The sequence below is a fragment of the Leptinotarsa decemlineata genome, unplaced genomic scaffold (assembly GCF_025532065.1).
Source record: "Leptinotarsa decemlineata unplaced genomic scaffold, Ldec_3_MD MMD2_tig00000251_RagTag_RagTag, whole genome shotgun sequence".
In the NCBI taxonomy this organism is placed as follows: domain Eukaryota; kingdom Metazoa; phylum Arthropoda; class Insecta; order Coleoptera; family Chrysomelidae; genus Leptinotarsa; species Leptinotarsa decemlineata.
In genome coordinates, this window is record NW_027412547.1 from 664350 (window position 1) to 690103 (window position 25754).

At 33.5% G+C, this 25754-nt stretch overlaps 4 protein-coding genes across 6 annotated transcripts in view; 2 read left to right on the forward strand and 2 right to left on the reverse strand.

Moving 5' to 3' along the window:
- Cap-D2 (CAP-D2 condensin subunit) overlaps positions 1–1495 on the forward strand; it is a 31537-nt gene extending 30042 nt beyond the window's left edge. Inside the window, exon 18 of the mRNA XM_074173445.1 lies at positions 722–1495. Within this exon, the coding sequence (XP_074029546.1) occupies positions 722–892 (171 nt within the window). The 3' untranslated portion in view covers positions 893–1495. The remainder of the gene's footprint in view (positions 1–721) is intronic.
- On the reverse strand, positions 1122–22632 carry Mvk (Mevalonate kinase). Of its 3 annotated transcripts, none has more exons than XM_074173448.1 (8): positions 22349–22632; positions 14021–14115; positions 12076–12225; positions 11744–11934; positions 10533–10797; positions 8400–8615; positions 5241–5498; positions 1122–1917 (listed from the first exon to the last, which is right to left on the reverse strand). In XM_074173448.1, the coding sequence occupies exons 3-8, from the start codon at positions 12128–12130 to the stop codon at positions 1586–1588; spliced, it is 1317 nt and encodes a 438-aa protein (XP_074029549.1). In that variant the 5' UTR covers positions 12131–12225; positions 14021–14115; positions 22349–22632; the 3' UTR covers positions 1122–1585. The 3 variants fall into 3 exon arrangements, with proteins under 3 accessions (XP_074029549.1, XP_074029550.1, XP_074029551.1); XM_074173449.1 differs by lacking the exon at positions 22349–22632 and adding an exon at positions 22225–22339; XM_074173450.1 differs by lacking the exon at positions 22349–22632 and adding an exon at positions 22214–22321.
- gny (ALG6 alpha-1,3-glucosyltransferase garnysstan) lies at positions 16415–18472 on the reverse strand. Its single transcript, XM_023165499.2, has one exon. It carries the CDS (start codon positions 18248–18250, stop codon positions 16556–16558), a length of 1695 nt encoding a protein of 564 aa, XP_023021267.2. The 5' UTR covers positions 18251–18472; the 3' UTR covers positions 16415–16555.
- Positions 19197–21024, forward strand: LOC111509709 (mitochondrial import inner membrane translocase subunit Tim22). Its single transcript, XM_074173453.1, has 3 exons — positions 19197–19643; positions 19705–20013; positions 20684–21024. The coding sequence occupies exons 1-2, from the start codon at positions 19436–19438 to the stop codon at positions 19914–19916; spliced, it is 420 nt and encodes a 139-aa protein (XP_074029554.1). The 5' UTR covers positions 19197–19435; the 3' UTR covers positions 19917–20013; positions 20684–21024.
- Positions 22633–25754: the final 3122 nt, after the last annotated feature.

A 25754-nucleotide genomic window follows, 5' to 3' on the forward strand; every position in this document is an offset into this window, starting at 1 on the left:
TAAACCATTTTTACAGTAAAGTTGAAATAATTTCAAAAGCAACCGAACTGAATCAATGAACGTTTGCCTAAATTCTTTTTGTACACTCATCTGCTGTTGTTATTTGAACCAAAAACGCACGAGAGAAATTGAGGAATGAAGTAGTGATAAAAATGCCGTTTTTTCCGCATTTTCATCAACACCAAAAATATCGAGTGAATGTTCTTGCTTTTTTTATAACTATTCAAGTAAATACAACAAATTAGGTATCATTGGAGAGAGAATTTTGTGCCCTTCCAAATGATATATCACTCGACCCCACTTTCCATTTAAAATTTTAGGGTTGTTACTCACCCTCGCTAGGGGTTGAAGGCACAGGTAGAAAAATACATCTAAAATGTGTCCCCCTCAAAAGCAAAATTGACCTGTCCGAGCATTTTTGCGTTAAGTTACAAAAAAAGGAGAAAAGCAAGGTGCATACTTTTCGTTGGACCACTCTGTATATTTATGAGTATATGTACTCTTTTTCTTTTTTTTTGTTGTTAACATTATTTCATTCTATGTTGTCTGTGTACAAGCTGTAATAATCGGCATATTTTTGAAATAAGATTATTATTATTATTATCTGAATTTTTTAGTTCAAGAATTTTTGTTTTTTCATATACTTCAATCATCCTCCCATAGTCATCAAATCTGCTCACATTTATTTTTGCTACGTTTTGAATAATTTGTTTTTTTGTAGCCAATCGTTACTGAACTGGAAAATTTGATAAAATCCGTCTTTGAACTCAACGAAAACGGCATGATGCCACCACCACCTCCAAAATCTGCAAAGAAACGGTCCAAACCAAAGAAGAAGACATCTTCAAGGAGAAAGAGACGTAGTGAGAGTGATTCTGATGACTCTGACTAGAGAAATTTTTGAATTACTAGGGTTATTACTACTGAGCAGACAACCGATATATTTTTGTAGAATATTATTATTAAGGAACAGAAAGTTGATGAGAATCAGATGAGAGTGGATAGCTGGCCACTTTATAACAAATGTTTGTTCACGCGTACCTCTAGAAGTTGTGTACATGGTAGCGATATTTACTGTATAATTTCTTACCATTAAAGTGTTCGCTAAAGAAAACAATTGCTCAAAGAACATATTTTTATTGACTCTAGTTTTCTAGTATCCAAAAAAAAGTACAAATTGGAATTGAATGTTATTTTAACCTATATTGAAACATCTGGAATCACATGAACCTTTAATAAAACAGAATTTGAAAAGGAGCCTGGCCAGTGATATTTTTTTTCTTCGAAGTGAAGTACCAAAAGCTACAACGTTTCTCCGGCTCGAAGGACCACATGCCAACTGTCTCGAACGACCATAACTTATCGAAAATATCGTGCCGACTATTAGTGATCTTAAAAGATGATCACACAAATATAGTTTTTCCATAAATTTGTATCCGGTTTGAAATATATCTAAGGTGCCTAGTGCCGATGAAAATCTGTAATGTGGTCCTTCGAGCTGGATGAAAATCTGTAGTGTGGTTATTCAAAAAAAATATACTTTACCGCGACAAACCTCATAAAACGGCAAAACGTCAACGCCATTCTAAGAAATAGATTCCACTCTGACGCCCTCTCCTCCCAGTTCAGTAGAGATCACACCAAACCCGTTGTAGACGAGAGCTTTTATCGCTCTATCTAGAGCGATCTCGTCGAAACCAGGCGGTATTAGAGCGATGGCATAACCTCCTCCTCCGGCACCGGTCAATTTTCCGTGTAGGCCTTGCTGATTTAGGATGGTTACAGCTTCGTCGAGTTTAATGTGAGAGGTACCCAAAGCACTCAGCAGATTGTGGTTCATTGAGAAGAGTTCGCCAAGTTGCTCGTAGCATTGTTTCATGTTTATGGCTTGGTGGTCCTGGATTTTGTCTCCACTGGCTAGAACAGAAACAGAAACAAAAATGGTTTCTAATAAAAAAAAGGAAAGTGCTCTCTAATGTCGTTGGCAAGTTCCGGAGAAAACCAGAGTGGGTGTTGCCATCTACGGAGTAGGATGATAGGAACCTCGGGTGTAAAAATTGCAATGAACAAATACCTGCCGAGAGACTTTCAAAGCAAATGGGGAATGTTTCTCCTGACGAAAATCAAGTAGTTTTCATAAAAGAGCTCTAAAACAACGAATTTTGAACGTATCATTTCAACCTTTTTCTTTAAAAAATTATTTGAATACTTAAAAAAGAGGAATGAAATATTGCATTCAACATTTAAAGGGATTCATTTCTATTCCACCATTTGGCAACATCGGTTATAGCTAATAAAGGACAATGAATCTGTTACCTGTATGAGACAAACAAAGATGACATATTTCAGAGGCGTGCTGTTCTGTTTACTTATGTTCCGAGTTCCGAGACATTCTGTGACATATGACATTTTGTGCACCTAACCTAGCTTCCTCTATATAAATAAATAACAAAACAACTGTTGTTTATGTGGCTTTTGGAGGTGATATTGAACAATAATTAATATTTTGCCTTGATTGTTGATTTATAAAGATAATTTTCCTTTTTTAAAGTAGAATATCTATAACCATAATTTATGCTGACGATACAAATCATATGATATCACAAGGTAAACTGGACAAAAGCATTCATCTAAGCAATGTATGCACTGAGGAATTCTTTCAATGGTGCCTGAATAATGGATTGATTTTAAATGCTTCCAAAACATTCTTCATGGTTTTTCGACAAAAAAATATCAGCAGTGACGCAAGTCCTCTTGTTAAAATAAATCATAAGTCAATTGAGCAAGTATCAAACATAAAATTTCTGGGTGTAACAATTGATGAGAAACTGACATGGAGAACTCATATCAAAAATCTGGTAGGGAAATTGAGTAGTATAAATTTTATTATCAGACAACTGAAGGACACTGTATCATAGAAGTTCTCAGAATGGCATATCATGGTCGGCACTCACATATGGCTTGATCTTCTGGGGTAATTCAACACATATTGATAAAGTATTCATTGCTCAGAAGAAAATCATAAGATGCATGATGGGAGTTCAAAATAATGTATCTTGTAAAGCTTATTTCAAGTCACTGTCAATTCTAACTTTACCATCACTTTATATTTATCTTCTAATTATGAATATCAAAAAAGAGCAAGATAGCTACATGAAAAGTAGTGAAATTCACCAACACCAAGCACGGAATAAAAATGACATTCGCTTACCATTCTCTAGGCTTTGTGTGGGACAGAATTCTCCAAAATACCAAGGAATTCTATGTTATAACCGTTTCAATAGGATCTTTGGTGAAATAAAAACATTTAATACCTTCAAAACAACATTATTCAATTACCTTAATGAAAATACTTTTTATACAATAGAGGAGTACCTCACTGTTTGATGCACTGTCTGTGAGTTTTTCCTATTTTCTTGTGAGCTCTATAACGTTTTTATAAGTTGTAATACTATAATATGTTTTGACTAGTCTGATAAGTTTTGTACCATTGTGTAAAAAACTTCAATGATGAATAAATTATCTGTATCTGTATAAATTATTTCAACTTGATATAGGCGCTGTTGCCAATATGTGAATTAGAAACAAATCCCTTTAAAAATTGAAACCCAACATTTGAAACATCATTTTGAATACTTTTCGAAGTGAATTTGAAAAACTCATGAATTAAACTCAACTTTATTTTGTTCAGCATTTGCTGTAATAACCCAAATTGAGGAACATTCCCCACAATCGTTAATAGACCATGTTTTAACTAATTCAAATAGACAATGTGAAATTTAATTAATGGATCATAAATTGAATGATTATAAACTAATAATGACTGATATATGTGTAAAAAATGACTCCAGGAAAAACTAGACTTCAATAAAAATGTTATTTTCAACAAACTTGGAATTGAAGAAAATCTAAATTCTCTCAATGATGACTGAAATATTTGACGATCCAAATCAATTATATAATCAAATATGAGAAACTTTTAGAAATTGTTCCTCAAAGAAATCAGTGCATATAAAAAAAATAATAATAATATGCTGTATTATCATATGACATAATCTTGTAGACAAAGCTTGTTTAACTATGTTAAAACGGAGGAGATAAAAGATATGTATATATAAAAGAGTAAAAGTCAAGTTTGTGAAAGAGTAGACATAAAAAGTAACAACTTAGGAGCTCCTCAATAAATAAAGATAAAAAATATGAGTAAGTCAGTTAAAAGCTATTGTTAAAATATTTATCTAAAGTATATTAGGGTCTATCAGACTAATTTCCTGAATTGGAAGTCATTTATATTGGCAGATCTTATGTCCATAGGCAAATGATTGTACATTTTTCCACCGTTGTAAAATATGGAGTCCCTGGTAATGTTTTTAGTTGGCACAGTGAGTTTCAGAGTGTGTCTGCTGTTTAGGGTGTTATAATGGAAACAGGATGCAGCAAAATTTAATAAATGCTCATTTATTAAACACACAGATTCCAGTATAAATAATGCAGTTACCGTTAGAATATTATGTTTTTTGAAGAAGGTTCTACAGGAGTCTCTTGGTTTAAGGTTTCCTATATACCTTAATGCCCTTTTCTGTAAAATTAGTAGATTTTTGAATAAAATTGGAGTCCATGCTCCCCAAAACGGTATTCCGTAGCATAAGTGAGAATCTATGAGTGCATAGTACGCTATCTTTGCAGTGCTAAACCCCAATTCTTTATAAATCACTCTAACCGCATAACAGCCAGAGGAGACTTTTCTAGTGAGTTGTTCAACATAATCCACAAATTTTAAATTCTGGTCAATGAACACTCCTAGACATTTAGTGTTAATTTTAGATTCCGGTGATCTGTCTTCAAAAAAAAGTTCGTTGATTGAGCCTCTAAATGATATTAAATTTGTTTTAGTTAAGTTGAAAGATGAAATGTTTGAATCACACCAATCTTTAACTTTTTTCAAGTCGGCAGAGATTATTTTGTGCAACTCACAAGTGTTTTTATTATTCCAAAGTATGGTAGTACCATCTGCAAATAAGGTGAACTTCCCAGAAATATTTAGTTCACTTTAATAGATAAGGGGAAAAATAAATATGAAGAAAAATTCATTAACCCTGCTCCAAAACGTGTATGGAAATCAATAATTTGACTAAAAATTCATAGAGATGGACTGTGGTTTTTTGCTGGATTAGTCTGTCACCCCCCAATTTGAAAGCCATGAAATCAACCTTAAGAATCGCGTGAAATTAATGAATTACCTTCAAGCTCCGAAAGAGCCTTGATAGTCTGCAAAGCATTGAAGGCTAGATCATCCATGGCATTGAGTATATTGTTGACCAAGTCCGGATACTTGTCGCGCAACTTCGCCACATTAGAGACAATCACTTTCGTCTCCCTAGGAACTTTCGTATTGATGAGCAGTAGCTTGAAGAGGCAATTTATTCCTAACGGTTTCGCTGGTAGACCCTTGCGGAATTCCACTATGGATCCATAAGTACAAATGGAATTGTCCAGACCTGGAAAATGTTTGAATTGAAGGGGTTATATTTTTAGGAGTGGTTAATTTTTAGGAAAGAAAGTTTTTGGCTTTCTACTACTCCATCTGATACCGTAAATTCATGAATGAAGTGTGTGTATTTTCTATAATGTTATCCAATTTGGTACTGAAGAGCCTCAGGGCAAGTGTCTTAAGGCGAAACATCGGTGTATACCAGTGAGGATGACAGTGTTCCATGTAAGTGCAATTTATTACCATTCACTCAAAGTAGAACTCATGTGAATGATATCTGATTCTTATTCCACAACAAATGTTTAAAAACAAACTGAGTAGAGAAAAGTATCTTCTGTGTAATTCAATGTTTATATAAAAATAGCTGTTTCAGGAAGACTTTCAGTTTGTGTCTGAAAGTTACTTCTTTGCATGATCTACACATCCATGTATAGAGTTACTTATTTTCAAATTGATTACTTCCTTCCTTTCTTTGGAAGATTCTCTCATCGCTTTTTTTTGTATCAGATGGAGTAGTAGAAAGCCAAAAACTTTCTTTCTGGAAAATGTTGTTGTTGAAAACATTGCATGGATTTTCGTTTAGACCCAACAAAAAATCGATAAATGTGAACATTTTTTGGATCGGTTATGTTTATTTCTATATACCACACACGTTTTAGTTTTTTTGAGGGGGCAGACCTTGGAACACTAAAATATTTCAAGAATTCAATAAATGAAATTACAAAAGTTGAACATCCCATAGAAAGATATGAAAACCTTTGGGTTTTTGGACGTGATCTCTAGGTTTAAATGCCTGCCGTTTTGTCTAATACTGCGGGAGATTTCATCAAAGGCAATGAGGTAACTGTCGAAGAACTCGAGTAGTTCTCAACCAGAAACTGCAACGCTGAAATTTGTTTTCGATTTTATATCATCATAAGTGGGTGGGATTACAAGGTCAGGTATTTTTTTTTCAATCGCAGAGGATCTGCAGTATGACAGCTTTTTCTCTAAGTGCAATTGCCCAAAATATGTTTTTACCAAATGTATAAAAAATAAATGAAATGTTTTTTCTTTTGAATCTCCCGCCTTACAAAATATAATCTCGAAATGCCTACCAGAAAACAAAACTATCCTTGGGGAGTGGAATCTATCTTCATTAATTAACAGATAACATCAAAAGCATTTCAAAACTTCCAGCGGTGGAAGGTTACGTTCTTTTTTTATCCTTTGAGCCAGATTACAAGAGAATGACACAGAAAATTAAAATACTGAGCGAAAAAAGCAACCAGATAATGTTAGAATAACAAATTTTTCAGATAATAACTTATCTAAAGGAATCATTCTCTCGAAGGTGAGGTAATTTGAATGGAACTGTAAAAAGCTTTTTCTTTTATTAATAATAAACAAAACACTTTCCTGAAGATCTGTGCTTACAAGTTAGGTCTAAGAAGGAGAGAATACGCAAACAACAACATTAGAGATCAGATGAATCTATTATCTTTGAAGAATAGAAGAATTATTTTAGATGTATGTTTTTTAAGCAAAATTTTAACTTTCTTATTAGTCAGTGGGCTAATGCTTGAAGACTGGCAATAAACAAATAAAGCAAATGGAACTTCAAACGTTCAAGCCAGTCTCTATATACCTACACAGTAGGTTTAATGGACTGACGCCTATCAGAAAACAACTACTCCCCTGGCTAATACCACGAAGGGCGTTGGATTATATCCGACAGGCGTCAGTGCAGGAATCTTCACAGAAAATGTCCTGCATATGCAATTGGCAATACAACTGAAAGAGTCGTCCCTCAATTTTGGAACAGACACACTTGGCAACATCAACAGTGCGGAGATTTTATCTTTGATTAATTTGAATGTCAACAGACAGACCAGAGCCAGTACCGAAACATTTAAAATACCGTTCCACTCCACAAATTATGGTTTTTTCGCTCCTGCCACTCAAATGCTCAGAAATGGGAATATGTATCAACAGGTTGATATCTTTAGCAGCTCCACAAATACCATCAAAATTTAATTGAGTCACATTATTTCCTGAAACATTTCCTTTAAATATTCTTTACTATTTCATCATTATATTGCTTTCTTTATATACTATATATCATATTATTATTATTGCGCTATGTATTTATTATCTTTAGTTCAGTTTAAGATTCTACAATTTTTTTTCTTTTTTCTTCATGACAAAATTGTACTGTGATTTTTATCACTATATTATTGTATTGCTATTTTTATATTGTGTTAGGAATCACACGTTAAAAGGTAAGACCTCGTTAATCCTTAGCTCGCACAAGTTTCGACAAGTTTCTGAGGGTTGTCGTTCGTAGGGGTGCGACAGCTGGTTAACGGAAAAAACATATTTAAAACAGACAGATTTTTATTATGTATTTATTGAATTTATTATCTTTAATTTAATTAAGATTTTACAAATTATTTTTTTATAACAAATTGTAATTGGGACTACCCGTTAAATAAATTAATAAATAAATATTTATTGATTTCTTTAGGACATCCTAATATACATACATTATTTTAAAAATATATAAATAAATGACATAAATAACAAAAATGATGAATATGATAGAAAAAAAAAATGTTTCAATGATTCCAGAATGGTTTCACCATGAGGATATACATAATAAATATATTATCATACAGAAAAAAGAAAATCAAGGATGATATTTTATATGGTTCATGAGTTTTTTTTTGAATTGGAAAACATTTATTGAATCTTTCAACGAAAGTGGGAGTTCGTTATACTCATTCAAACCTTTATATTATAAAGACTTCATGGTACTAGTCAAATTAGTTAGAGGAAGGTGGAATTTTATTGAGTTAATGGAAAATTGTGGTAGTGTCAAGATGATGAAATATCAAAAGTGAATAACAAAAAGAAAATAAAATCTTACCAGACGGTGTCCCATGTACGATTTTTTCTGCACAATAAGCCCAGTTGCAAATCATATCCAACTCTTTCTTGCTAAAATTGGAAGAGGCATTATCTAGAAAGCTCGGTTTATAACCAGTTTTCGAGATATTTCCGGATTTTCTCTTCAATTTAACGTACTGAATGAAGGCCGCAGACACACTCACCAGGTAAGAAGCAGAACTCCCAGTACCGGCTCCTTTAAACATAATAAAAAAAAATACAATTAGCTGTAGTATTCCACAAGGTTCATATGTTAGCTCTGGTACATTTTCACATGAGAAGTTTTATTAAAAAATGAATCTGATTCAAACAAGAAATAGCGAACAGTAAATATTTCACTATATTTCACAAAATATTAATAATAACAATCCATTTCCCAATATTTATACTAGGGAAAAAATAACAATACAGAGAAGAACAAAAGAAAGTTTAACTAAGCTCAAATAAAAATGTATGAAGTATGGAAAATGATATAATAGTTTATAACAGAAGTTTTTCTTAGATTTTTTATTCTATTCTGCTGACATTTTTCAAAGGATTTGGCATATTATTATATAATTTAATGCCACTCCAAAAAATATCTTGTTTACCAATATTTCATCTGGTGTTCGAAACCCTAAGATTTTTTGAATACCTTGCCGAATATTTATGTTGGTAACTATTTTGAATATTACTGGAGATTTTTCTTTCCCAACACCAATCCGTTATTTTAACACCTCAACATGTGTTTTGATCACCAAGTGATCATATTCAAGAGGAAGATCAAACTAAAACTGAGTTTTAGTTAGATCAAACTAAAGCCGAGTTATATTTTGACCTTCCTCTTGAAGATGATCACTTGGTGATCGAAACACGTGTCGATGTGTTAAAATAACGTTATTTCAACACCTCGACATGTGTTTCGATCACCAAGTGATCATCTTAAAGAGGAAGATCAAATTAAAACTGAATTTTAGTTAGATCAAACTAAAGCTGAGTTATATTTTGACCTTCCTCTTGAAGATGATCACTTGGTGATCGAAACACGTGTCGAGGTGTTAAAATAACTTTATTTCAACACCTCGACACGTGTTTCAATCACCAAGTGATCATCTTAAAGAGGAAGATCAAACTAAAACTGAGTTTTAGTTAGATCAAACTGAAGCTGAGTTATATTTTGATCTTGAAGATAATCACTTGGTGATCGAAACATGTGTCGAGGTGTTAAAATAACGTTATTTGAACACCTCGACACGTGTTTCAATCACCAAGTGATCATCTTAATGAGGAAGATCAAACTAAAACTGAGTTTCAGTTAGATCAAACTAAAGCTGAGTTATATTTTGATCTTCCTCTGGAAGATAATCACTTGGTGATCGAAACACGTGTCGAGGTGTTAAAATAACGTTATTTCAACACCTCGACATGTGTTTCGATCACCAAGTGATCATCTTAAAGAAGAAGATCAAACTAAAACTGAGTTTTAGTTAGATCAAACTAAAGCTGAGTTATATTTTGATCTTCCTCTTGAAGATGATCAGTTGGTGATCGAAACACGTGTCAAGTTGTTAAAATAACGTTATTTCAACACCTCTTTGATCTTCAAGAAGAAGATCAAACTAAAATTGAGTTTTAGTGCATCATAAAAAACTATTTTGAAAATGAAATTCGAATGTTTCAATTCGATTTTTTCCTGATGAATAAAGAGGCAAAGTTTGAGTTTATATGACACTGATACATCGAATATAGTTTTTGTCTATATAAATTAACAATCTCATAATCCAATTCGAAAATATGTTTCATAACTTTATTTTGAAGTGTTTTCACTGCTTTAAATGAAGAATTTGATGTTCCTTCTCAAACTGATATCAAATACTGCAGTTACGATTATCTCCCAGTTTGTGTCTGAAAGTTACTTCTTTGCATGATCTACAATTTTTGAAATTGATCGCTTCCTTCATTTCTTTGGAAGATTCCCATTTTTTTTGGATTGAGATGGAGTAATAGAAAGTCAAAAACTTTCTTTCCCATAGTCTGCGAAATTTGAACATTCATCTTATTTTTTGAAAAGCCCACGTATATCAGGGCGAACTACTTCAAAATTAAATTGAAAACGAGAATGTTGACAACTTACCGATATTCAATTCAGAGTTGACCTCTAGTAGTATGGAGGGTAAGTCGATGTCGACGGAAGAAAAAATCCCAGAGACCAGGTAAAGTAAAGATTGCAGAGCTATGAGTTGATTAGTGTTGAAGTCAGACATTCCATTGTAGATAAGAAAATTTTCTATCCTTTTGAGGAGCGATTCATGATGAATTATGTCTGGGTTTTCCCAGCTGAATTCCTCATTGGGCGAGGTTAGACAAAGGGCTGGTTCCAGGAGATGTTCTTTGATCGCCTAAACGTACGTTTTTTAACAAAAATGATATCCTGATTCAAACAAGTACAGAAAAATATGAAAACATTTGAACTATTCCCAAACTTTAATCATGAGTCACTTCTGTTAACTATTAAGCCTCTGCAGTATTGAAAAAAAAATTAGTTGAATTTTAATCTTTCCATGATATTCCTCAACTGACATTTTTATGTGTTATTTTTTTTCTTTTTATGAAGATACTATTTAGGAAATAGTAGTGACTGGAGACAAAATGTTACCATTTATTGTATTTTCTATTATCCCAAAAAACTTTAAATGTTTATGAACAGTGATTAGCTAAGTCAACTAAAGAAACGAATTTAACTAAATAATGAAATATTGAACAAGAAAACTTAAGTAATTGATATGGGCAGTCAATATGAAGTTTATGAATTGGTATTAAAATCTAAAATACAAATTTAAATTATAGAATACTGAATAAGAAAGCACATGTAAAATAATTAATATGAGCAAACAGTCAAGTGTGAAATTATCCATATTTTATATAATAAATATAGTTTAAAAGAACCAAAAAACACGCTTTTAAAGAACATCGAACTAAAAAGTTAAAAATAATTTTTTAAAATAAGCTTAAAACAATAACGAACGAACACATCAAGCAACCAGATCAAGCAATAATTGATAGTTACGTACAGCGCCATCTGCCCACGAATAGATCAAGAAATATCAATGAGGTTACGAACAGCGCCATCTGCCCGCGAATATATCAAGCAATAATGCCGATAATTCATTGTTTTGGTAAATTTGTATCTTCAGTTAATTTAATTTATTCCTATTGATAAACATTCAATGGGATGATAAAGAAAATACAATACAATATCGATACGTTGTAATTCTTCACTATTGGTGTTATTATTATTATTGTTCAAACCTGAAACGAAGTCACCCACAATTTGTACCAACTCACCTGTAAACTAAAAGTTTTGGTAATATCCAAGCTAAAGCACTTCACAATAACACTATCTGGATTGTCAATTTCCGAAATGGTTAGCCTTGTCCTTAGACCAAGGCTAGCTGCAAGGGCAAGCTTTCCATAAACAACAGAATGTTCACCATGTAAAATAACTTTGCCAGGAGATGAAACTGTAATACTTAAACCTGAAAAAATAGTATTTGATTAAAATGTTCCTGAAGGCGGCTACAAAAAATTAAAACGTCGGAAAAATAAAATATTCATCATTTACTTTATTTCACTTGATGATATAATAAATTCTTGCTTAGAACAATTAAGGTACATACCTATTTTTTTTATAGTAGGAGGTAAATTAGTTAGAGAGCTAATGTTGTTGGACATGTTACTTCTGTTGTTCCCACTGTTCCGGAGTGTAGGTTTTTTGAGAAAATGCGTGGATGCTTTTCAGTTCTTCCGACAGCACTGAATTAACAAGTCTGAAAAAATTTACGTTCGTTGCAATTAAAACTGATTGATGAGTCATAATTTGGAAAATCCGGTGGTTTTTATGATTCTCTTCCGAATTGATTCCAGAAGCCATTAAAAAACTAGCAGAGAGTTCATATGATTCATTTTGTCAACGTTTGTAGAATCTTCAAACTGAATTCGATGGTAATTTTCGCCTCTCGAAGCGAAGCAGTAACTCGCCTTGATAATGCCATCTGAGATGATGGCGAAACGTCGACTATCGAATAGTACACAACGGATGAACACCCGGAAAGACAACACATCATATATATATATATATATATATATATATATATATATATATATATATATATATAATCAAAATGAGCATGGAGAAATAAACGATTATCCACCATGAAACCTGAGTATTTGAATTCACCTACAAACTCTATTACATCACCTGCAATTTGCAATCTTATGTTGAGATTGTTGATGAGCGACAGCTTATAACCAGTTGATAAGATCATATATTTTGTTTTGGAGGTGTTGAGTTTTAATTTATTGTTATTCATGTACTTGAAAACATTTCTTGGTTCATTATTCATTTGATCAGCTACTGTTTCTATATTATCTCCTGAAATTGATAACAAAGTGTCGTCTGCAAAAAAGGTTCATGAAATCACAACCATGGATGGTATCTATATCATTCAGGTAGATTAAAAATAATATAGGTCCCAAAACACTCCCCTGAGGTACCCCGAAAATGACATCGCGAAATGATGACACTGAATCCTTTATTTTGGTTACCTGTTTGCGTTGTGATAAATAATCAGTCAGCCATAACAAAACAGTTTCCCTAATACCAATACTTTGCAGTTTATTTAGTAATATGTAGCGACCAATTGTCTCAAAAGCTCTTTTAAGATCTAAAAATACGGCTAAAATATAATGTCCCTTATCTATTGATTCTTTCCATTTTGATATTGTGACTTGTAATGTAGACTCACATGAATGATGTTTTCTGAAACCTGACTGATATTTCAGTAAAATATAATTATTTTCTAAATATTTAATGAGTTGATTATAAACTGCGAGTTCTAATATTTTTTCAATACAAGGTAAAGTGTTGATTGGTCTAAATTCCCAGGATTTATTTGTGTTAGGGACTTTCTGAATTGGCACAAGGACTTTGGCCTTGAACTCCTTCGGGAATCTGCCAGTGCTCAAAGATGTATTTATAAAATACAACAATGCATGTCCTTAAACACCAAACGTTTTTTTAATAAGTTTGTAATTGAGTATTTCACTGCTGTATTTCATTTCCACTCCGTTGATCAATTTAGACAGATCTGCTAACTCCAACACTTTGAATTTCTCGAAGGAGTTGTTAATTGATATAACATTGTTTTCATGAAGTGAATCAGATTGATCACCCAGGTTCTTGTTCAATAAATATTCCAAAATACAAATGAAACAGAACACTTGTCTCAAAACCTACTTACCGGAGAATGCCAGCAACTACAAACATTCCAAGATCAAAGGTCACAAAATAGATTTTTTACACATTTATTACAAATATCTCGTTTCCTGTAGGTTTTATGCTATTTGTATTCTATATAAATATTAAACATTCTTTTCATATCTTGCAATAAATGTGCAAAAAATCGATTTTTGACCTTTGACACCCTACGATAAGTAGGTTTTTGAGACAAGTTTCAGGGTGTGAAAATAATGATTTATAGCTGACTATTTCTCATTCCGAAATGAAACCCCTAATATTCCTGGTGTATATGTTCAGTATGACATCGAATACCTATAACTCACCTATGCCGCTGCAAAAGAGGCTTTCCTTTAAATACTTCAGAAACTATCACGCAAGAAAACTTTCCTCCGCATCCATCTGATTCGTCTATAACTTCCTGTAAACAAAAGTTCGTTTTAGTATAATACATTCAAGGTAATCATCGAAAATGCCATCAAAAACCTGCCAGTTTGAGTTATCAGGAAAGATAAAATACATAAAAAAGATAATGTACTACTTTATGATCCATAAACTAGTATAATGTTTTCATAGCCGTGATCTACAGGTAGATCATAGCACGGTAGACCATTTCGACCGTTGTCGCATCGCCTTTGGAAATGTCTGCCGCAGTAGCAGACGAAACGTCAGGTATAAAAACCTGCAGACCACGGCTAATAAAGCCGAAAACATCGGGCAATTTGTTAGACACCGGCGGTGAAAGCCTACACACCATAATTTTATTGTTTGTTTGTATTGTTGTTAATTATTCCCTGAAACGAAATGATGCCGGCCGCCGCTGGTCTTCAATCGATTGTAACTTGGCCAAGGTCACACTCAACTCGACTTGCGATCGTTGTAGATGTCGCGTTGCTTTGAGAGACTTCCATTACGATATATAAACTCTGACAACACGCAGATCGGGGAAGTTTAGTTAAAAGTGCAATACGAAGTGATCGAATAAGGCGACAGTCATTTAAGTATTAATTTGAAGTTTCAGTTAAAGAGTGTTTGTGTTGTATTGCCGGTCTAGCAGTGGAATGAAGGTAAGTTTCATTGCACAGTGTTGTCAAATATTGGCAAACCCAAGGGAAAAACGTAACAGTATTGTTACGTTTTTTTCCCGTGGATTGACCAATAATTGATTACACTGATCAATCAAACTCAACTTTATTTCATTTTAAACACAACAAACACTTCAACAACAACTTCAACTAGTATTTGAATGTCTATAACCTTACTAGATCATTTCGCGTACCGCACTGTAACTGCCACTTGACTGTCTCGATATGCTCGCGGCTAGCGTTTATATATCGTGATGGATTTCTCCACAAAATTTCGCCGAAATTCCGTCGAAATGGCGAGGAATCATCGTAAATTCGTACGCTCTTAGCTTCGTCACCACTGGTTTATGGCTACCAGTGGCGGCCGGCGTTATTTTCTTTCGGGCATGGTTTACAACAGTATTTTGCAATTGATAGCCAGAAGTCGGACATATTTTCATTACACAGAGGGATCCAAAAGAAGGTACCAGATAAGTTCATAATTAGTTTAATTTACGTGACTATGTCAACTTATTCACCTTCAACCTCATCAAAGTAACTGCTATCCCTCAAATTTGTTAATGGTATCGATGGTTGTGTAATAAATTGAGTGAAGGGCATTTTTCTAATGTCTGAACTGAAAGTTGAGTTAAAAAATCCAACTATAACTCATAGAATCAAATATGCTCTGAAACAACAATATGATTCCAGATATTTTGTTGAGTATTGCGAATTCAAAATTAGATGCCAGCGCCATGGTAGCGAAAATGCAAAACACAGATGTCTACATTGAATCTAGGTTATAGGTTCAATTATATCTACAAACCAGTGTGTTTTGAACCTCCGTTTTGAAATAGCTAAACTATCTTTAATGGATTGATGCATGTAGCCGTTACTACGTGGTAGGAAATCATAATGAGGAAAAGAGAATTGAAACTTTCTGTTTTTTACCACTTTTATTCGTAACTAACGTTCTGAAGCTGTCGCCCCACCCCCAAACCACAACTCTCAAAAGTCAAAACTTGTGCGAGCTAAGCACTATCGAAGTCTTACCTTTTAACGTGCGATTCCTAAATGAATTATCTTTTGACCCTGATCGCTATTCAAATTTTAGAGGTGAAATTCACCCTAACTGAAGGGCCTGTTCCATTTATGTGTAACAGATTTTTTGCCTCTATCTTTACCAGAATGACAAGTTTTTTGTTCACAGTTAATTGTAGCTGAGAATTCGAGAAATAACTTTCGTCCTCACAGTCAACTCACATACCACTGATGATGTCTGCCTCAATAGCGGACTCTGACCGTGAAAGCTTATGTTCTAATTTTACTTCTTCGATTGACGACTTGTTTATTTTGTGGAAATCCATGTTCACTGAGGATACACTACAAAAACACACTTTTGTCTATTTTCCACTATATTTCTTTATTGTTGACCGTTTTCGGCTATTATACCATTTTCAAAACTGAAAATGGTATAATAGCCGAAACCGGTCAACAATAAAGAAATATAGTGGAAAATAGACAAAAGTGTGTTTTTGTAGTGTATCCTCAGTTATGTTCTAATATTGTTGATTATTTTGTTACTGTAGTTGTACAAAAATTGTGTACTTTTAACTATATAGGTTGAAAGCGTTCCTGGGATGAAGAAAAAAAACAAACTATTCAAAATTGTATTGTCAAAAACATTAACGAAATTGTATTCTAAAAAAACGTTAACAAAAATGTACACTATTGTTGAAATATCAACATATTGATTTATACAATACAAAATCACGAACTACTACCTGAAAACAAATGCTAACAATTCTTCAATTTCACATTCTTCATGGCTTCAAACTGCTGAGGTATCCGTAGTTGTTTAACATTGAAATAAATGAAGAAACCTATGAAATGAATGCAGGAATATGTGGAAATCAAAAGTGGATACAAATCAGGATACCGAGCCGGCGGTTTAAAGACCAAACTGGCAAAAAACAAGCACGTGGCTACAAACAGAGACAGAAACATAGTAAAATGAAATACCAGCGTTTTTATTGCTTCAGAATTTCTTTTGATTTGGTTGAATGTAATTTTGATGATGTTATTCGGCTTCGATTTCTTGTACTCAATATCCAGAAGGGTATGTAGAAGACTCCTGTAGTACTCAGCTAAACCATCCTGTGTATTTAGAGAACTCCGATAAGCATGTTCAATGGAAACACGAAAAGATACCGTATAAAGGGTCATCAGAGCTATGACGGCTATGGCCAAGTTGTCTTTTATCAAAAGAGGTGTCATACTGAACACTGACATGCACAGAAACCAAAAACAGGGAAATGGTGAATAGGGAAAGTACAGAAGAACTGGAGTGGAGACCAGCAATATGCTTTTCTCGTGCACTTGAAAACTAAAAAGAAAAAAGGCAAGGGATGAGTTGATGAGAGCCAGGACGAATTTTCTCAAGTTAGGACGGAGGAACAAATCAACAGAACTGGGAAACAGAGCAGATAAGGTTGCAAACAAACAAATCCTCATCATCTGCATGTTATCGAACCTAGTTTTGAACTTGAAGATCACATTTAAGGCACACCAGACGTTGGCCACTTTATCTTCAAAAACTCCTCTCGCTATAGGGAACTGTCTGTGCAAAACCTGCAACATGTCTTCCAAACGGTACAAAAAGGGGGACCAAATGATTCCGAAGCTTACTAGGACAGTAAGTCCTATTGTAAACAGTTTCGCGAATCCCGAGATGGCTCCCTGTCCGGGCTTAGGAACACAGCTGCTCAGCAAGTAGAAGAAAAAGGGCAGGGCATGGTAAAGCTCCATCTGCTTGTAGTTCAAAGCCAAACAAAAGAGGAAGGAAGCAAAAATGTTCCTCTCGTGCAGCAAACAAGTCGTAGCCATCACCGCTAACCCCAGTGAGACACAATTGTACTGAAAGTGGCCGTGGTCAATTAGAATGATCCCTGGGTAAAGCAAAGCCAGCACCGTCGACAGAGACACGCTCATAGGCTTGATTTCGTTCAATGTCTTTTGCGCTTTGAGCTTCTTCTTCTTGATTTCGTTGTGCTGCACTTCTCCCAAACCAATACTGGAGTAGAAATAGAGTATCAGAGTAGGGATGTACAGCGTTAAATCGCATATCAGCACAGTGTACCTCATAAAAGTTTTGTGAGGCTCGCTTTCGTATCCCCTGGAATCGTGCAGCTTTGTGTAGTTCTCGTTTAGGTAACCAGCGATTTTTCCGCAGACGTACATGTGGTAGGCAGTCAATGGAGGGTAGTCGAGGCCCCAGTAGTTCAAATCGTTGTCTTTACTCTGTTGGTACCACTGACTTACTGGGAGGTTAGTAGTGACTTCCATCCAGTGTCTTTGCGCTTCATAGTCCCCATACATAGGGGGCGTAGCCTCACCGGAGTAGGAGTGGAGTCCGGTGGAAACCCGCAGGAGTATTGCTAGGAGTGTTCCGAATATCACTAACCATGTTTCACAGCTTATTTTGCAGTACATTTTGGAAATTTGTTGGTTACTTCATGTTGAGTTTTCACAGACAATCAACTGTCACTCGTTCATGGTCGCACTGCTTTGTTTTGATTATTTGATTTCTAGTTTAAACAAGAGATTTAAACGGTTTTTTGGCAACAGCTGATGTGGCAGAAGTAATGCAAGGAAAAGCGTCCAATCAATACGAGGTTATGTTGTTCTGACAGGTTTTTCAAAAAATGTTCTAAGCACTTACCACATGAGAGGCTTCCAATTCTTTTATCAGCTTATTTCTGAGGTGTTCTTCGGTGTAGGTCATAATGTTAACGGTATTATTGGCGAATAATTTCAAAAAAGGGGAACAAACAGTAATGCATTGACAACAATCATCTGCGACATCTGTGAGTTATCGGTTTAAGTATGAAGTTTATGCAAACTGTGAGATAGTTTTTTTACAGAGTTCTAGTTGGATTGGTTCTAGTTTGAACGGCAAGGAAATCGTTAGGTTTGAGGTGAGGGTCGTAGAATTTGATAAAAATGTTTGAAATTCACGTGTATGCCGTTATTTCAATACTTTTTCACACAATTAAAACCCATAGGCACTACATTATTCAAGATTATCATTGAGTAAGTGATATCTATATTTTATAATTTGATTGTCAAACTTAAGGAAAACGGTGAAATTTTCTTCAATCAGAAACATTGAGTTGTTTGATTCATTTATTGTAATGTTCGTTATCACAAATATGAAAACGAACTCTCTATTATGAATGGGATATTTGAAAAATATATGTCTCTTATTTTCCATTAGTAATATAGGTAGTTTCCTTCGAATCTGTTTTTCGAATAAATGAACTGAACTAACAAACTTTCCATGAACACCAGATTTCGTTAGAGTTCTGAAAATGTGATATTTTGAATGATTAATTTCACCTTTCAATGGTTCATTTAACCCAACAATGTCCAAAACTTAAAAATTAAGAAGAAGATACAACGAACGACCTAACCTCTGATTATAAAATTTTATAAATATATTAACGATAAAGTTAAGAAGTGCAAAACTACAGTCTTCAGCATTCTACTGTGGCAAAACTATGTGAAAAGTATTAGAGGAACCTCAATAAGTGATTGACTCTAGCGAGAACAGTATAATATTGACAGTAAAAAATTTTATTTTCAATCTACTCTAGGAGCTATATTCCTAAACAAATTATGACTGATTCTCAAGAAAAACGACAGTTTACCAGCGAAGAATGGGCCTACCTGACGAAATACTTCATTGGAAACAACTACAGATACAGGGAAAACATAATAATACCTAAAAGTCTCGGACCTGTCCAAATCAAAACGAATGAAGAGAAAATGGTCGAGTCTTTCTTTGAAAGCTGCGCGTTCAAGTCTGCCATGAGTTGTGTAGTTGGTAAATGATTATATGGAATTAGTAAAGCATTATACGCGATATCTTACTGCTTTTTATAAAGGTTATGGACTAGGCGCAGCAATAGGTCTTTTTTCATCTAGTATGGGTCCAGCTTCTGTTACGGACACCGCAGAGCCCCAGACAGCCCGTCAGGTATTCAGAGAGATGAAAACTACAACTTTAGGTTACGCCAAGAATTTTGCCCTGATTGGAGCCCTATTCTCGGGAGTTGAGTGTGCTATAGAATCAGTCAGTAAGCAAATAATAATATAACAATCTTTTAAAATTTTGTTTGTAGGCTAGAGGAAATCAGACTGGAAAAATGGCACCTATGCTGGCGCTGTAACAGGAGGAATGATTGGATTAAGAGGTAATTAATGACTAGTTTATTTTTGGCGATATAAAGTTCATTCAAAGGTTTATCGGTTAATAATTTCAATTTCCTGATATTCGTTCTATTCATTTTACTTTTCTTGTATGTGAAAGGTAAAACACTTACTACCCAAAATCATTGACGTGTGTCAGAAAGTAAAAGTGTAAATTTTTATATATGAATAGAGACCATTTTCGGAGCTGTGTGAATAAGTTTTATTCATCTCCTGAAGACGTCAACTTGGTTGGTAACGCGCGTCGAGAAGAGTGTGGCTGTTTTGAATTTTCTTGCATGACTGAATATAGTAAGATACGAAAATGCACTTAAGAAACAAATTGCATCAAAGGAAACTTGCCTTTTTACAAAATTCTACTAATTTTTTGGTAAATAAATTTAGTTACAGTGTGAGAAGAGAGATGGCAATACGTAATTACGATGGCCACCTACTTGACAAAAGTGTAACTAGATTTATATTGATCCTCAGATTTATAAGGATCAATGTAAATTGAGCTACTGTGAGATAGATGGCTGCATGTATCTATAATTGTAACGGTTTTCTAGAAAGGCCCTATTCCCTTATTAAAAGCTTCCCTCTTTGATGTGTCCGAAGAAAAACTTATTTTCTTTCAAATTTTGTAGTTTACATGAAACTTGTTTTATTTTCCAGCGGGAGTCAGAGCAGGTATTGTTGGAGCCATGGGTTTCGCAGCATTTTCCACAGCCATCGACTATTATATGCATTCAAGGTTTTGAGAAAATAGTTGATCCTGTTTATGCCAATGGTAGTTTCCATGCAATTCACCTCACTGCAGACATCCTTTTTATTATTGTCGACTAATTTCGAATGAGGACATGGGATGTAATTATTCAATGAAGCAAATTCAACTGTCTAGGAAATAAAAGATGTAGACCACTTCTTGAAGTACTTTTTTAAATTGTAATTATAGTAGTTAGTTAAATGAATGCCTGTGGAATAATTGGGTGGTTAAATAAATTATATTCATTGTTTTTTCTTTTTATGTAATCACCATGAAAAATGCTCATGTAAAAAACATTCCAAATTTTTCCCAACTCCCCATTTGATCATTATAGTTTTGAAGTGATGTTACAGGGTGTTCTAGTATATTATAACACTTCGGCCATAATTTTTTTTAGTCCAGGAAGTGAACTTGGTGAACTCCTGATAAGAAAATCCATATTTCTCTGTTCATTTTTCAAGTAGTTTAGACTACAATATTTGACAATGAAAGTTGTCCTCTGAAAACACAATTTGATCTCGATAAACATGTATAACTTGGAGATCCCATACTTTGAAATTCTGAGTTGTTTGAAAACTTCCAAAAAGTTTAATTTCTCACAAGTAAGAGAACAGTCCATAAATTTTGAGTTAGCGTATGGCTCTGTGTTATGGAATCCAGTTCACCACTACCAAAAAACATAAATTGAGAGCGTGCAAAGGAAGTTCCTAAAATACTTATGTCTAAAAGTCGATAGTCAATACCCCACGAGAGGCATCGATCATAACATTTTATTGACACGATTTGATATGACATCTTTGGAAAATAGGAGAGTTATCCTTGGTATAAGATTCCTGCATAAATTACTAAACAACAATATTGACAGTACGGTTCTTTAACTCGAGATCAATTTCTTAGTACCAAGAAGTGAAAGTCGGCACAATCTGAAATTCTATTGCGAAGCATCACGCACAAATGTTATGCTACGATCACCATTGAATTATATGTGCAGTAGCTTCAATAAAACCTGTGAACATTGCGATATTCATTTCAAGTCTCTGAACGCCTTGGTATCATATATCCACAATCACTTTTAATAATACTATAAATAACATTTGTGTCATTACTGCTACATTGCATGATTTGTAACTTTCTGTGTTATATACCCAATTTTTCATTCCTCTTTTGAAATTCTACTTATACGAATATTTTATATATACTTTGTTTTAGCATTTACTTTTATACATTTCTATATTCCATTATTTTTAATATTTATTTCGTATATACCCTGTAATAAAAGCATTTCCTATAACTGGGTACTCCTGTTAGAAATAAATTGCTTTTTTTATGAGTGCAAACAGAATTTTAAAATCTTCCGGCAACATTACTAATATTAACCCAATAAGGTATCATCTACAGACAAAGTATATTTCTGATTGCCTATAAATAATCGGACAAACCTTTCACTCACCCCCCGTATAGTCCCTTCACTATCACCTTAACCCGTACGAAAACGAGAAGAAAAAGTCGAGGCGTGCCGTCCTCTCCATCAATCTGCTAGAACTAGTAGTGTACCGTATATTACAGTGACTTACAAGAGTCAGTTTCAGTGATGGAGCCGCTTCCAAGAAACCAGTCCCTCCGTAATTAGGAGCAGCAAAACAAAAAGAAAAACTCCGGTCGCTCCGTTCAAGTACCGCCTATCGAAAACAATGCCGACCGTTCGCTAGGTAGTACCCCGACAGAAGTTCTACCTCGATAACACCACGAGGAGGTTTAAAAATAAGCGATCAAAATTATCAGACAGAAAAACTGTTTTTTTTTTCGAAGCAAATCGGCGTTTTTTTTCGACGCGTGTCGTGAGTGCAAATTGCTTCTGCGGGTGTTAACAGTTTTTGTTCCTGATTTGAATGAAGAAGGTGAGTAGGTCGATTTGCATTTGAAAGGAGCATCTTTCTTTGAATAGTACAGAAATCTATTTCTGTACTGTATTTTTTATTATTCCTATTTATTTCAAGCTGAAAAAAATCGTGGTAGCGCTAACAGTAGCTGCAAATGAGAAGTAATGGAATGAAGAACAAAAAAGTGAAAGGGGTATATTTTTTACGAGAAATTAGTTTTTGGGGAAAGAAGCTTTTAGCTTTATAGTCTAGTTCATGTGTTGAAAATGGCGAAAAATAGAAATAGTGGTCGGAAAAGTACGTGGGATGGCTCACTTGATCTGGAATGATATCTAGAAAAATGTGCTAAAACCGTTTTTTAGCACAAACATTGCAAAAGTGATAAACAAATTAAGATGTAAAAAAAGATACTTAGATTCAGGCAAACATTTCAAAAAACTATAAAGAATCGAGAAATTAAAAAAAAGATCCTTGAAAAGAAGAAATTTCACAAAAAAATCTCTCCTCCCGAAACAACGTTGAAAATTGGCTTCCGCCTAATACTGAATACTGTAAAAATGATTCTCATTGGGAAAAATCTCAAAGTGAATTATTGAAAAAGCCAGATAATTATTCAACAATATTTTACTTGACTTGTGTCTTCATTGAAGACTACAAAAAATGTTTGAATAATTTTCAAAAAAAAAATCGCTTCGTGGAGATCTTTTAATCAGTGTACGTTATATAAGTTGAAAAAAATTAATATTTTGAATAGGTATTATAATTTTTCATAGTTACAAAAACGGAATAATCGACTTATCGTAATATATTTTTTTATATGTATCATCATATTCCCGTTTTTGTATGAAATAAAGACATTCGGTGAGTTGTAAAAAATATTTTTAACGCCATTTGTTTAAATTGTTGCTACAAAAGTTGCATGAAGCACCCGATTTGTAATCTAAGAAATTTTCATAACTTTGAAACTATTAAAGATATGAAAATAATCATTGAATACATTTTCATAGAGAATCGATAGATATTTCAAATTAGCTTTTCAAGAAATTTGTAACTATTCTTAAAGAGTTGTTATTTGCATTTGTTTATGAAAATAACATGCATTTTTCACGTTTTTCGCTATTTTTTTACTTGTAGCATGATAAATAATGCAAATAAGTTAATATAGCTTTAGGGAAATGTCGTTTATTGATTCAATCTACATATAACCGATGCAATTGTTTATTTAAAAATAATTTGGTCTTTCATCTACTAATTTATTTTCTTGCAATTTTTTGAAAAATAATGATAATTCATTATTAATCGGCTATATTTGAAATAATTTTATTTATAAATGATTTGAACTGCAAATTATTGGTATAAATCTTTCCATTATTTTCAAAAATAGTTTAAGGTTCTAATAGTAATGTTAAGTATACTTTTAATTATGATTAATTAGGATTTTTTTTACCTGAATAAAAAAAATATTAATGATAATAGTAACAGTGTTTCATTATATACCTAATGCATTTTTGAAATACCTAAAACTTATTAACGCGGTCAAGTTAAATAAAACCTTTTTAAAAACGCAACGTATGACAAATTATTTATTTGCACAAAAATGCAAACGGGGTGTTGGCGTCCAGTTATAGTGATGATGATAATTTGTGCTTTGAAAACTATGAGATCAGCAAAATTAGTTCGTTGAACTTCTTGGTTTACCTATTTCTGCAAAACACTGAGGATATTAATTCCATCTCATGTTTCAGTTTCATCCAACTCTTTAAATTAACCTTCTTTGAAACAAGAAGCTTGGGAGTTAGTTATTCAGTACATACCGACAGCAAATGCATCGCCCAGTAGAATAAGGATTTACAACGCAAAAATTTTCATTGGCAATTTTTTTAGTAACTCTTTGGGAGGGGGCACTGACAGTTAGAATTAAAGTTCCCGGGGTACCAGACCCTTTGGGCAACCGTCATCTTGAATTTCAGTTTGTTGTTTGAATTTAAATTTACTACAACTTTTGGTCCTATCAATTTTTTTCTAGGACCGATATTTTTCGATTTATACCCGAGAATAGGAAGGGGTAAAATATTTTCATTGTATTACCAGGTTTATTTTCAAGTTTAAGAGAAAACTTGTGATGAATTAAGTTGTTTGAAATTAATTTTCATAAAATTTAATTTTTTACCAATTTTTTCGTAGGATCGATATTTTTCGATTTATAGCCGAGAAATGGAGGGGGTGAAGTCTTATCCAGACATTCGAAAGACTTTTAAAAGTGTACTGAAAATGAAATAAAAGGTAATATTGTTCAATTTTGAAAGTTGTACTGTTCGAAAAAATGATGATTAAGCGTGCGTTCCAAAAATATTAACCTTAAAAAAAGCCGGCAGCATAATTGTAGCAAATTAGATTATCAGCACACCAAGTTTTTATAAAATTTTCAAAGACAATCAACAAAAAACAAACAAAAAGAATAATTATACGAAAACATCAATAATAAGGCGACAAGAGAATACTTAGGTTCACCCCCATCTTTACTGGTATGAATAAAAAAATAACTATCCCAAGAAAAAATTGATGAGGACCAGAATTGTAGAAAATTCAATTTTATACAACTTTGTTCAATACAATTTTTCTCGTGGAATTGAAAATAAACGTGATAATGCAGTGATCAGATTGACCCCTTCTTTTTCACGGGTATAAATCGAAAAATAACTTTCCTACACTTCTATTATTCACACTTACCCATTCTAGGTGAATCTGAAGGAAAACATTCTCACCGCACCCGGTATATCCCAAAAGGAATTAGATAACATGGAAATAATTTAAAAATACTTATAAATATCAAACATGTAAACTCATGCGTTTTGCTTGTACCTAATTGATGTAATCGCAGTTCTAATTATCTGTTATTAAAACCTCGTGGCGGTATTTTTTATTTCGGAATTCATTCGGACGTCACTCTAATTTGTGATTTGCAATCTTTGGAAATTAACATGCGTGATTAGGCATTTAAAATTAATGCATATATCTGTGTTGAAATGAGTCTGAAAGCTTGAGTCGAGTGGTAGTGGTAACAAAAGTAAGAAAAACAGAATAGAAATTCAACAAAAGA